The sequence below is a fragment of the Anas platyrhynchos genome, chromosome 5, assembly GCF_047663525.1.
Source record: "Anas platyrhynchos isolate ZD024472 breed Pekin duck chromosome 5, IASCAAS_PekinDuck_T2T, whole genome shotgun sequence".
Lineage (NCBI taxonomy): Eukaryota > Metazoa > Chordata > Aves > Anseriformes > Anatidae > Anas > Anas platyrhynchos.
Window position 1 is genome coordinate 28,670,170 of NC_092591.1, and position 13,699 is coordinate 28,683,868.

Here is a 13,699-nt window from a genome sequence, read left to right on the forward strand (position 1 = left end):
AATAGGTAGTGGAAGAGTTTTCCAGAAACTCTCTTTACCAGTACTTTTTTAAAGATGTCAATACATACTGTATATTAGGTATGTCTGCATCTCCTCAGCTGCCTGTCTGGAACTTTTTTCTATTTTTATTTTTTTTCTCCCTCTCCTATCTCTGTTTTATATGTATCTTTACTATGACTCAGATTGTCAGCGTTCCTGGCCATCCTTTTCCACAGACCAGCAATCTTCCAGCGCTCCTTCTTCTCCAGGTAAAGCTGATAATATTTCATTGCTCCGTCACCTTTGTTAATTACTAAATCCTTCCAATGCTCTGTCTGGAATTGCCTGTCGTGACACAGAAAATTATAGTGCTGGTTTTTAAAGAAAGCATTAGGCATCTCAGTAGAATTTTGAATTTGGAAAGTTTTTCAGGTTGTAAACTGCAAATGTTTAATAATGATAAAAAAAAAAATCTGCAGAACAGGGTTATTTTTCTAAGTGCATTAATTAAAATTCAGGTTTTCCATGAAAAATGCTGTAAAGTGTTTTAAATTTTTGACTGTCCTTGCAAAAGGGGAAGTGTAAAGTACTTTGTATTGTTAGCTAAATACTCCACTACTGGAAAAGCACCTCTATACATTTCATATTGTATCCAAAATTGTTGTGTTGGTAATACAAAAAACTCATCACTGATTTCTTATTATTGCGGTTATAATAAATGATAAAAAAAATAAAAATAAAAAAAATCAGTGTTTCTTTTTTAGAACAGGGGTTCTAATGTTAGGGGGAGTGTATTCTCTGCCATTTCAAAGTAGTGCCCAGCATTATCAGATGGATATTCATACCTGCTACCATAGCTGCTACTGCTAGCTATCAAATATACAGAAAATAAAGTCTTGGGGATTCCTAAATTATGGTAAATATCCCTTGCTCTATCTGTTTTGCTTCTTTTCAGTCGTTATTATCCATTGAAAACAAATTTATAAAGTTTTTTTTTGTTTGTTTGTTTTTTAAGCCCTTTTAACATATTTTTTTTTTTTAAATGCTTTGTTAGAAACAGTCCTCAGGTCTCCAATGGCTATGAATTTTTATGTTATCTATATTAGATGGTTAGGAAGTTGTTGGTCAATATTAGAGCTAATAGCTGATCTTTGTACCAGACTGGCAGGGATTACGGTAAGCTTTAGTTTCTTCTCCTCTGCTTCACTGTTTTTGCAAGTTCTCAGCAATGTTTTTACTTGGGGTAGCTGAGGCAGTGTGTGTTCCTTGGTGCTTTGCTTTGAGGCACTCTGTGGAAGGGAGCCCCTCACTAATGTCATTTGCTTCCCTAGGCCCCTCCTCACCCTGTGCAAGCAGGTTGAATGGAAGTGTTTTGATGTGGTCGCTCCTTTATACTGAAGCAGCATTTAAGAATGAGAGAGTAAAGAGTAGAGGGCTGCTCTGGTTACCAGAACAGACAGTGATCTTGGTTATGATCATCTTAGAAAATTTTAAAACAAAAAGAGCGAGGGAGAGAATATGTTTGCCTTTTATTAAGCAGCTTTTCATTTCAGTGCTCCCAGAGAGCTAGTGGGTTGAGGTACAATCTTGATTTCTTGTTACATGTGAGGAGAACTACTTACTGGAGTGAAATCACGGAATCACGGAATTGTAGGGGTTGGAAGGGACCTCAAGAGATCATCGGGTCCAACCCCCCTGCAAAAGCAGGTTCTCTAGAGCAGGTTGCCCAGATGGTTGCATGTTAAGGAATTTCTACAGAATTTTGCTTACTGTTGTTTTTATTCTCTCTGCACTTTTTTTTTTTTATAGTCAAGTATAAATACAATAGTGGTTTTATATATACAGAAATTTTGTGGCTTCTCTGACAAATGTCAGGACCACACTCAAAAGAGCACTTAGCATTCTAAATGTTAGTCTGGCAGAATTTAGGAGCCTGAAATTAAAAATGAAATGTATACCACTCTGCCTAATTTCTTGGATGCATGAAAGTGTTGGTGTAAAAGTAACTAAAAACTTACAATATCTGACACTTTGCAAAGTGGCCCTCCCACTTAGGGCATCCTCCTGGATGAAATGGACATTTCAACACCTAGCTCATATCTGGGTTGACAGTTGAGGTATCCCGTGCTGAATTGTCAGAGGGATTGGGAACCTGTAGACACCTCACCATGAAAATGCCTAGGCTCCTTGGGGGATCTAGGCCTATTTTCTTGATTCTAGTCATAGTAATTACAGCCCAGAAGCTGATAATATAAACTAAAACATGAAATAGAGATGAGAAAAAATAAACCGATCTTGTCATCAAAGCACATGGCTGATTTTAAAAAAGTTACTGTACAATAACTTTTATAAGGCATGAAGTTGCCTGTAATATAGATACTCTGAATTCTAGTCTTTGAGGAATATGAACAACAAAAAAGGGGAGAAAAAATCTTGAAGTCATAAGAATCTGAAATGCTTCAAAAAAAAATAGTTTAACTTTTCATGAGCTCTGAGCTATATGCCCATTTTTTGTACTAACTTCTCTTTTCAATATTCTTCTAAAATGTACAATATTTTAGAGATCCAAACAAGCAGTAGATCCTCCTTGAAAAAGCCAAATGTTATTGCTTTAACTGTTATCTGCATATTTCCTCACAGTGAAAAAAAGCCCGACGTTTTTAGATGTGAACACAGGACCCTTCATCAGGACCAACAGCTTCGCCGATGAGCTTGACCTGGAGGGTGAAACTCTGTTGACCCCAATAACTCACATCTCACAGTAAGTCAAGGCTATTGAATTGTGCATTAGTTGACTTAGACAAGAGCAGCCAATCCAGGTGGGAGGAGCTGAAATATGGAGCTGATAGGGCTATCTCAGATATTTGCGTCAAACTCTTTTACCTTGAAGTTGGTGTATACTGTTCTGAGTGCCAGTAAATCTTTGTGTTGACCTAAAGAAAAGTTCATTTGGCTGTGACACACAGCTTTAGTTTTGAGCTAATGTCTGTGGGCAGCTGGTGGTTGATAGCCTCAGGATTTTCACATGGAGACAACGTGTGGGAGTACTTGCCTGTTGAGAATTATATTAATCCCTCCACCGTTTTCCAGAGGAATAACTGTAAAGTGCAAATTTTGAAATACTTACATGAAACACCAGCCTTTCAATTTCAGCAGCACCTTCTCAAATGGTCATATGATGATCTGCATTGGAAAAAAAGATCTGTTTTGGTCTTTATTACTGCTTTGTAGTATATAAAAAAAATCTGTAATAGGCCTTTTTTTATTTTGTGATTTTTTTTTTCATTTTACATTTTTCCCATATCTTTTATGTTAAAATGTTATCTTCATGTTTTGAGATTATCCTCAAATCCTTAGGAGAATTGAACTACAGCTTCACAAGGAAAAGTGGCTTGAGAATTGCAAAAGATATTATTTGAATGTCTTAAAAATGTCTATCATTAGCTAATTTGAACTACTGACAAATTCCTATTATTTTCCATAGCAAGTGCATGGCAATGTGTGAAAGATTAAGCTCATTCACCCCTCTAGCAGAGGCATGAGAGAGTCTCTTCCCCTTCTATTCCTAGAAATCCTCGGATTTCTGAAGTGAAACCACAGATGAAAATTCTTGGCATACTTAATTTTCTGAGGTACAAAACATGCAGAAATGCTGGCTGCCAATTTTCAGGCCTTCTTTCTATGTGATATAAATAGCGGAGAATCACAAACATTTTTTATAGCCCATATAGAAAGTTGTTTTTTTTTTTTTTTTAATAAAATTTAAAAAAAAAAATGTGGGGAGCCTTCCTTGCCCACAAGCAGAAGGATGCACGTTTTCAGTTGAATCACCTACATGTATGTACATTTGTAAGAAGAGAGTTTAGGAGACTTTTATTCTGAAAAAAATTTCTTCGTGGTACAAGTAGGAGCAGGAAGTCATAAATTTCCTTAAGCCTTAGACAAGAACAACGGAGCAGCAAAACCAGATCTAGAAGTTTCTTTGCACGGCTTTTTTTTTTTTTTTAATTTTAATTTACTGCAGTATTGCAGGCTTTCTTTAAGAAAAATAAACCTTGGTGCTAGGAGTTTACATTATCATTTTTGGATTTGAGAAGCATTCAGTTATTTCTCATTGTCACCTTCATTGATACGTTTCATAAAGTAAGGTGCTCCATTATTTTTAAGTCAGATTTTGTAACATTTGAGTTGTTTTTGTTTTTGTTTTTTTTAAGTATGGGCATTTGTGGGAAACCCTAGGATATATAAATATTGTGTATCAACTGAAAAAATCTTACCAAACTAACACCCTAGTCTTTTAGTAACATGCATATTTCTCTTTTACTACTTCATTTTTTGGGTTGTAATCTTTGTTCACATTCCTAGATTGCTCTAGGTCATGAGTGGTGGGATGGTACAAAACATATCCCTGTATTTGCTTTGAATCAAGTCTATATTGGAAAGAAGAAAGTACAGCCTTTTTTGTTTATTTTGTAAGACTTTTGGTTTTAGATTCAAAACTGGATAAAATATTAATTGAAATGCGTTCCTTTGAAGCATGAGTGCCCAAACGTTGTAAGGCCTGAGGACTGTTCACGTGGAAGCACGTGTACTTTGTATGCAGTTGATTAAATGCCTGAAACAATGCCAGGTAGCTCTATAGATATGAGGGTTTGGCAAAGAGTTAGTGAAAACCCTTTGTTTTGCAGTGTCAGTTGGTGTATTTGGCATTCAGCAACAGACTTTCCCAAAATTTTGAAATTTAAAAGATTGTTATGTGAGTTTCACTGTTGGATTGTGTAGCCTGCCTACATTTGGGGTGGCTGTAAAGCAAGCTGCTGTGCAGCATTTCACTAGGCACACACGTTGCTGGTTGATGAAGACCCATCGATTTCCATGAATTATTTGAACAAAGGCTTATTTTTAATTCTTAATTTCAAAGTCCTAGGGAACACATTTATAAGCTGGTTATATAAGTATTAGTAGGACCTGAATGTGGGAATAGAAATAAGCATCACGTTTAGAACTGAGCAATAGATGTATCTGTGCACAAATCCCCTTTACTAACCATTTCTGTTACAAAGAATATTAGTCAGTTCAGTTTCCACGTCAATTTGCGTATTTAATTCAGGCATGGAAGTTATGCTATGCATGAGAGAACCCAGGATGAATTATTTTGTTCTGATGTCCCCAGTAGTGAAGCATTTTATTTCCTTACAGTTATCACATTTACAGTATGATTGCTCCAGATTAGTTGATAAAGAAATAAACAGCCGTTATGCAAGTATTCCCAGGTACTTAACAAAAATACAGCAGCAGCTATGAAAACAAATTAGTAGGGGAAAGTCAAATTGAGTGCAAATAGCTCTAGTTTCAAGTCTTAAAAGCAATCCATGTTTTATCAAAGGAACATAAGCATGAAGACTGTTTCAGGAGGTGAGGCATACTATAAGGCTCTTCAGCTAAGGATTCTTGGATTTGGTATTAGTAGAACTACCTCCTGGTCAATCATGTATTTATTGCAACATACAAATTAGCTTATCCATAAACGATGAAAAGGTAACTCCAGAATAAACATGTATTTTTTGAATTCATAAATACGCAAGTAAGTATTACACAGTTATTTGGTGACACAACTGGAAAGTGACTTCCGGTTGACAGCGTGAAGAATATTTCCTTTTAAGAGGTAATGTAAATCTTCCAGCAAAAGTGTGTGGGGGGTACCTTCAGTATTACTGACAGGCAAGCACTTGGCATCATTGTGGCTTAAAAACAGTGAGCCTAAGTTTGTTCCTCACTTGCATTGGGTCATAATAGAAAGAAAATGCCATCTTTCAGCCAAAACAAAGGGCTTCTAGGCTGCTAGGCCTAAGTTCACTTTAAATTGAATTTCAGTGTACTGCTTGCTTATGCCAAAAATATTCCTTATTTATATTTTTATATGTAGGTGCATATTCCCATTGGATTTAATGGAACAATTCTTATGCCTAGTAATATAAATGCAGGGTTATGGTGTTTTTTGTTCTTTGTTTTTCCCCAGGATGTACTCCTTGCTGTATTTTAAATGTGTTTCTGAAATAAATAATGTAGCAATTATAGCCCAATTTGTGTGGAATTAGAAAGGGGAAATCTTTCATGTGGAAAAATTGCTGTAGCAGTTAATCATGTCACTACTACTTAGAGGAAGCAAAAAATGCAGAAACACTTTGAGAGCTGATTTTCAAGTAGGAAAGTGATTAACATATAGAAGAAGAAATTTGCAGCAGGTGCATGCAGAAATACAGAATAGAATCATAGAGGATAGAAGAGTTAATTGCACTTAGCCTCATACATGAGGAGTTTTATAAACTTAACATGCAGATTCAGGTGGTGCAATTTAATTAGCTGTCAGATGTCACCTACAAAATGAACTGTAACAGTTTGAAAAATGCCATAAACAGTGTATTGTTTAAGACTTGTCTTTTGACTGATATATTTAATTGTCTTTGTGGTCTCCTCCATTGTAAAAGTGACGCATAAAACTAGATTGTAGCAATACCACACCTCTTCTCTGGACTTCTCACTGCCTCCTTTCTCTCTAATCAGTGTGATCCTCTATTGTCATCTGTTCCCTGTTTCACTTCATTGAGTCTTTTGTTCTATTTACCTTTTAAAGCAGTGGAAAATCAATGCTACTAGTAGTTAAGGCTCAGTTACCACAAGGTTGTTTCCATGTCTGTGTTCATATAACCATTTAATTTTCAGAACCTTTTTTAATTTTACATTTGGCATTAGCTGAAGGTAGTCAAAAGAAATAAGTCCAACTTCTGAACATGCAAATGGGAAGGAATAGGAGAAAAAATTGGTTGAATTGAGCTGAAAAGCGAACAGAAGACAAGAAGGAAAACTCTCAATCCAATGTATCTTTATATAATTATTTCTTACCTACTTAAAGATGGTCTCTTACCTATTTAAAGAGCTCTCTATTCTCCATGAACCTTATAGAGATGCTACTGAATCAAAAATAAATTCAAGTCTGTGATTCGTTTCCATAGTTTCCCATTAAGATACAACAGCGCAGTAGCTGGTTTAATCAGTTCTGGTATATAAATGTTTAGTATTTCTTTCTGTTTCCTAATAAGTAATTTATTTATTTTTTAGGGAAATACTATCTTTAGGATCACAGAATCATCTAGGTTGGAAAATATCTTTGAGATCACCAAGTCCAACCAAGGACTCCTGGTAGAGTCATTTAGGTGCTGAGTTAGAAGTAAACGACATGTTCCAGTGGTGGAACAGCTCTTCTTTGTTATGCAGCACAATAGATGCAATAGTTAAGCAAACAAATTTGGTGCTTTTTCATCAGTTTTAGATCAAGAGGAAATGGCTATAGATGGATCTTCCAGAATGATTGAAATGAATGCTTTTGGACACTTTGAAAAGTAATAGAAATGAATAAAGAGTGCTGATAAACACCGAGTGCAGTGTCCATGGTGCTGTAGTTACCACTGGCTTTTCATTGAAATAATGTTTTCTTTCTTGTTTCTTTAAGATTTTTATTATTCTTCCATGTTTTAATTAACAGCATGTAATTGGTTGGCATGAGATAGAACCATGTTGTCTAGAACAAACAGTGATGAATGTGTTTTATAACTGTCTCTTTTCTGTTAGAGTATCAGTGAGTGGAAGCCTATTTGCTTTGATTTGATAGCTCATATTGTAAAAGATTCCTGCTTTTATCTTCCCCTCCTATGCCAAAATGACCCTGTGAAGTCTGAGCAAATATTTCTTTTTCACTCTCAAGTGGTTAGATCCAATGACTGACTTCTACTGTCACAAGAATTCTGTTAGGAATGCTGCTAACAATGTTTAAACCATGATTTGCATGGGGTCCATTTTATAATTAATGACAGGACATGTTCATAGCATCGATGGCAACTATTCGGAAAAATACTCTTGAGCTAAGACCAGAACTTAATGATGAAACTTCATCAGTTACTGTTCTTTACATTATTCCATTCATTTACTTTGCTTGCAAAAAGAAAGCCTTCAATGCTTACTGTATGTTGGGCAGCATTCCTTCTTTATTTGGCATATTTTACTATGTTGTCAAACTCCCTGTTGTCAACTCTCTTGATTTAATATTTTCCTAAAAAGAGGGAAGACTATTTCCCAGAGTTATTCCCTTTTGTATGGAAAAGTATCATTATATCCTGTGCTTTGGTGATAAATTAACCATGAACTTAACCATAGAAATCAAGACTAGAACTCTGTTTGTATCAATAATCAGATCTTTCTCATCTGTTCAGCTGCTTTGAGCCACTTGAAGATGTGAAGTGTCCCCAAAGCTGCTTTAACAAGCAATCAAGAACATTCTTTTCTTGGAAGAAAATCCCATAATGGTGATAAACGAGACACTGTGATGATTTCAGCAGCATCATCCTGTTTTTTTTGTTTTTTTTTTCCACTGTGGGTCGTATGGTGGGGAAAAAGCTGTGGCAATCCAATCCTAGATGTGGCTAATCCGCTGATTAAATAATGATAAAAACAGAGTAGTCACTGAGGACTCAAGGCTTCTCTGAATTAAGTTAACAAATTACTACTCGTTAGTTAGCTTCAGATTTAGGGGCCTGCAAAGTTTGTCTGCAGGTGCAGGGCTAGGTGGTAGTAGTAGGGCAAGACAAGAGCAAACTTGTCTGTTACAGCAGATGGTTGTTCTAGGCCAGTTGTGTTCTTCATACTTGATAAGAATTTGATTTCTGGCTTATGAATATTGCTGTCATCCAGAAGCACTGCCCAAAAAGCTATGACATTCCCATTGTAGCAATGAGCTAATAGTATTGGGATCTTGCATTTTCTTGTGTGGCTGCCTTGATTCACAATTGTTATAAACTTGCCTGTCTTGCACTTCGAAAGTGCTGTAGCTACTGCTATGCAAAGCCAAGCGTGCTACTCTGTTTCCATGAGCTACTGCATCTGTCCTTATGTCTGTTTTTAACCTCTTGTCCTGTGCCTAGACTGGAAGCTCTTTGGACTGGGGACTGGTGTGTGTGTGTGTGTTCAATACTGGATAGGTGGGATCGCAGCACACGACTAGAGCAGTGTGCCCTAATGCCATCTGAAGTCTGCTGCAAAGTTGGCTTATCTTGGCAAATCGCGTCTTCTGTGATACAGGCAGGTAATCATAATCTTCGTTTTTACAGATGAATTACCTGAGATACGTTGAAGCTAAGACTTGGGTAAAGCTTCATGGTGTCTTATTTCACCCTCAGCACCACAGGATCTGAGCAGCTTCCGACAGTGCAATAAGTAATGTGGCTAACATCTGTCCCATTTGGTTACTCATTTCTTTTATCTTTAGGGAGAAGGTCTTGTGTACTGTGGTGGGTGGTTGCTTTTTTCATAGATTAGATAGAATGGGTAGTTTACATCTATAGATCTGAAGACCAGAGGGGATAATTAGATCATTTCCTTTGATCTTGTAAAAGACAGGCTGTAGTGCTCCATCAAGTTGAACTCGGCATTGCTGTGATGTGTATTTAATATTAGCAAAAACAATTAAAAGAATTGGATTTCATAAGCTTAGAGAGTGAACAGGTGAAAAATTCAGACAGGAACACCGAGTTTGATATTTCATCCCTGTTCTTATATCTATTTACTTATTGGAGAGGGAAGGGCCATCATATTACTGGGGCTGTTATTTACCAGAATACAGTATTGGACAAGTATGTTCAGTGTTAAAGGTTACAAGTGTCTATGAAATAATATTCTCAAGATCTTTTCTCCCTTACTACAAATTGTCACTGACAAATTCCAGTACAGTGTAAAATTGCTATTTGGCTATTTTGTGTTTCTGACACGGCATAAAAGTAATGTGTTGACTTTTCCTAGTGTACAAACCGTCTAGGCAGAAGCTAAGATAGCTTAGCTATTTCTTTTGTGTTGCAGATGAACGTTGCATTCCTTGGTCTCCAAGTGCTGGTTTACATCTTGATTGATGTTAAGTAATTAAACCAGACTCCAGCTGCTTAGTGATTCAGAAGTACAGGGCTCCTATGCTGTAAAAACAACAAGCAACTCCCCACTTACTAACTTTTATCATTGTTTACTTTGGGCACCATACAGAATAAGAAGTGCAAAAATTGGGGAGGAGGAGGGGGGGAAATGCTGGTGGGGACACAACACAATAAAAATGTCCCGCTTTTATCTAGCATTTTACAAAGTTAAATTTTTGATCATCTTAACTCCAGAATTACAATTAAAAACATAAATGTTTTGTTTCTATTACAAGGATGGGTGATAGCTTTGCTTTTTCTTTAGATGTGAGGGATAAAAATTTGAGTAGTTTGTTATTATATCCTTTGAGGGGGAGGGGGACACAACAACCCAAAACACCGAAATCCAGCACTTTCAGTGTTAAATAATGATTCCCCAAAAATGGGGTAGAATTTTTTGTTTAATGGTTTACTGATAGCATGATGTTTTCCCATGGTGTGGTAATGGTTTTCTCATGGTGTGGTAACAAACTACTACTCATGAAGTTGTAGAATTAAGTACGTTAAATAGCATATAAATAGTCCCATTAGCATATTTTACCTGTGCCCAGCATTATGCCCACACATGTTGAGTGTACTTTGCTAAATCAATGTAGCCAACGTACCTGGATTTGGCATCACAGGTCTCCAGGAAGGATCTCTGATACCACTACAAGGTTGTAGGTATACCTGTCAGTATTGGTTGGCACATACTGATGTTGACTTCATAGACTCCTAAGGTGTTATTCCATGTACAGGTACAACCTATTAAATGAGTATTTTTAGCAAAATCTCTATTATAATATTGGCCAATATGTTAACATTTGTAAATATTTATTTTCAGTAGTGAAATGGTGACTATGGATGAGAGTGTAATTATAGTTATCTGTTTCTCTGTTTGGAGCAGACATAGCTGAAAACCAACCAAGCATAACAAGCAAATAGTTTATCTAATATATTTTTGACCTAATTATCTCATTCCAGGCTGAACTATCAAATCCAGGCATGAAGCAGTATGGTATTAAAAGCCAATAGCATGGGTGACCCAAGGGACCCTTATGTTTTAATACTTGGATAATATTTCATTTATAATGTCTTGTGAGAACATCTTTCGTAGCGAAGTTAATTACTTAGGAGAAAATGGAAATCAACAGCTGTTCTAAATATTGCTGAGTAGTGCACTGCTAAAGGAAAACACCTTTTGGTAACAGTATTGATGTACAAGGAAACAATTTCAAAAGCTGAAAATGAGATGGTGTACTGTTTGTAATACTGTAATTATTCAGGAAATTGCATGCTGCAGGTTCTGTGGGCAAAAGTGATTTGAAAATTGCTCAAGCATATTATGAATACAAGTTAATTTTTCCTATGAACTTCATTCCACATGTGGCTTTTTTCACAAGTAAATGCTGCTCCCAGGAGGACCAGGACCTGATTCAGAATTAATTTAGTGTTCTCCTGATGTTGTACTTCTCTGGAAATCCTTTTACGGCACTGACACACATTACAGGGTTTCTTCTGCAGCTGTTGTTTCTGATCGCTAGCGATGAGGTTTTTTCCTAAGCTAAAGATGTGGTCAGGTAGAGCTGTGCTGTAGCTCTACCCATGAGCATGGATGGACACACGGGGTACGTGCCATGCAGAGCCCCCCAGCTGTAGCTGCTTGCCCTGGATCGAGAGATCAGGAGATGAGGTAGCTGTTGATCATAATGTACTTTCTTCATGCAACTACAAAGACTGAAACTAGTCATGATTTTGCTCAGGGACTTTGTCATTCCTATATGTAGAATGCTTTTTTTTTTTTTTTAAATCATCACAGGAAATTAAAGTAGGAAAAGCTAAACATTTTCTTTGTGCTGCAGACAAAATACCTTAAATGCTTGACAGTAGCTGTCAGCTTATTAGAAAGCTACAGCCAAGCACCTGACCTTTTGCTTATGGCTGTGTTTTGGTCTGTGTTTTCCTTAGGTTCTTGTACTGCGCCCATTTCTGTGGTTACTGAGCACCTCTTGGGATAAAAGTAAATACAGATGCTAGTCATTGTTGGGTCTGGTTACTCCTCTACTTCTTTTGCAAGGAGAAGTAATGATCGTTTGTTTTTTTCTACCTTTTTCTGTTTTTCTATATGTAAAATGCATAAATACAATGCCTAAATGACAGTGGAGCTTGAAGTGGTAACCACTGTCAGTCTGGCTTCATGTTCTTTTGGGCTGGAGCCTGCCCCACAACAAAGTCCCATCTCCTGTGCCACTGTCACCAATACAGAAATGTCACTGTTCCTAAAGAGAGGGGAGTTACTGCAAGTGGTGGGGGCCCAGGTACTTGGTCTTTTAGGGATCTTGAACCCACATGAATTAGATTCAGTGTGATGCCATGTCCTGCAGAGAGCTGATGAAGCGAGTGCAGAAATGTAACAGTCTGTATGTAATTCCTAGTTCAAGAGGCTGACAGGCTGCATTTTGTAGATGCAGCATTGTCGGTTGGGATTTTTGTTTGAGGGATGGCACTTTCAGGCAGGCTAGATCCATAATAAAGGTTCTGTATGAATGGAAAACACCAGAAGATGCCAAAAATGATTTAGATCCCTACAAAAATTCACTTTGCATGCAGGAATACGAAGGGAGGTGAACTAAGAGGTGTATCAGATGAGATGCTGCATTTGGAAATCACTGTTGTCTACATCTGACAGTAACTTTACCACTTTGACAAGACCTTTAAGATACTGGGAGTAAAATTCACTTGAATTATCCTAATGAACTCTTTTTATGTAGTGCAGCTGTTACTCTGGGAAGCATTTGAACCCTTGTAGAGTTTTGTTTTTTGTTTTTAGAATGACAAACAATTTAGACACTGGCCAGAATTTGGTATGACTTTGTCTATGACCTTCTCTCAGTTATTTTAAAAATGTAACCATCATATATTTTAGATGTGAATTTTTAATGAAAGTGTAGAAAACTGTGAACAAACAAATCTTTTGTTTATATGACTTTTTTTATAGAAAAAGTCTAGTGTTTAAAAATGAATAAATCATTTTTATTCAATAAAAGAACTCAAGCATTTATTACTATTGTGTACAGAAGAGTATTAATTGAGTTCCTGGCAAGCAGTTTATACTTGTTTTTGCCATACAGGCTTTCTTCATACAGGATAGCCTCTGCTTAATGACTACGGAGCCCTATCTTCTTTAAAAAACAACAACGAAAAAAAACATTCTGCAGTAAGTGGGATCCAGAAGTGCTCATAGAGAGCATAACTTTTTTCCAGTTGTCAGTTTTGTACTGCAGTGGACTTCACTGCCATTAGTCAGCAGTGAGTGGTTTTGAAACTCCTGACAATCCATTGTTTTTAAGTTGATTTTAACACAAAATGGAAACTTGTTTCGGGCTGTCCTGCAGATGGTGGGACACAGGGGACATCACCAGAATGGTGTGGAATGTCAATTTTCCTTTTGTTTAGCAACGTGAGCTGTCAACAGTGCTTAGCAGACCAGAGATGGGGTTGAAAAACCAAAGAAACAAGCTTTGTATGAAGCATTAGAAATTCACCTAGATCTGTAAGTCAGGGGTCAAATTCCCTCCATTGTTGAATGTGAAGTGTTCAGGAGCTTTGTGTTGGGAGGTTGCAGAGGTGAAACACATCTTTTTCTTCTCCACTTTTACCTAAAGTCCAGAAAGCTAAACTGCCATGTGTATGTAGGGGGGAGGCTTTGTTTTTATGTTTTCTTGTGT

The 13,699-nt window shown here is 36.8% G+C and overlaps 1 protein-coding gene across 9 annotated transcripts in view; it reads left to right on the forward strand.

Moving 5' to 3' along the window:
- KCNQ1 (potassium voltage-gated channel subfamily Q member 1) overlaps window positions 1-13,699 on the forward strand; it is a 408,405-nt gene that overhangs the window by 170,092 nt on the left and 224,614 nt on the right. For 7 of the 9 annotated variants that reach the window (XM_072038533.1, XM_027458507.3, XM_072038534.1 and 4 more), the window contains 2 exons: window positions 183-248; window positions 2,620-2,740. In XM_072038533.1, coding sequence (XP_071894634.1) covers window positions 183-248; window positions 2,620-2,740 — 187 coding nt within the window. Of the gene's footprint in view, window positions 1-182; window positions 249-2,619; window positions 2,741-7,098; window positions 7,353-13,699 lie in introns of those variants that run through there. The other 2 variants (XM_038180544.2, XM_027458504.3) reach the window with 2 other exon arrangements.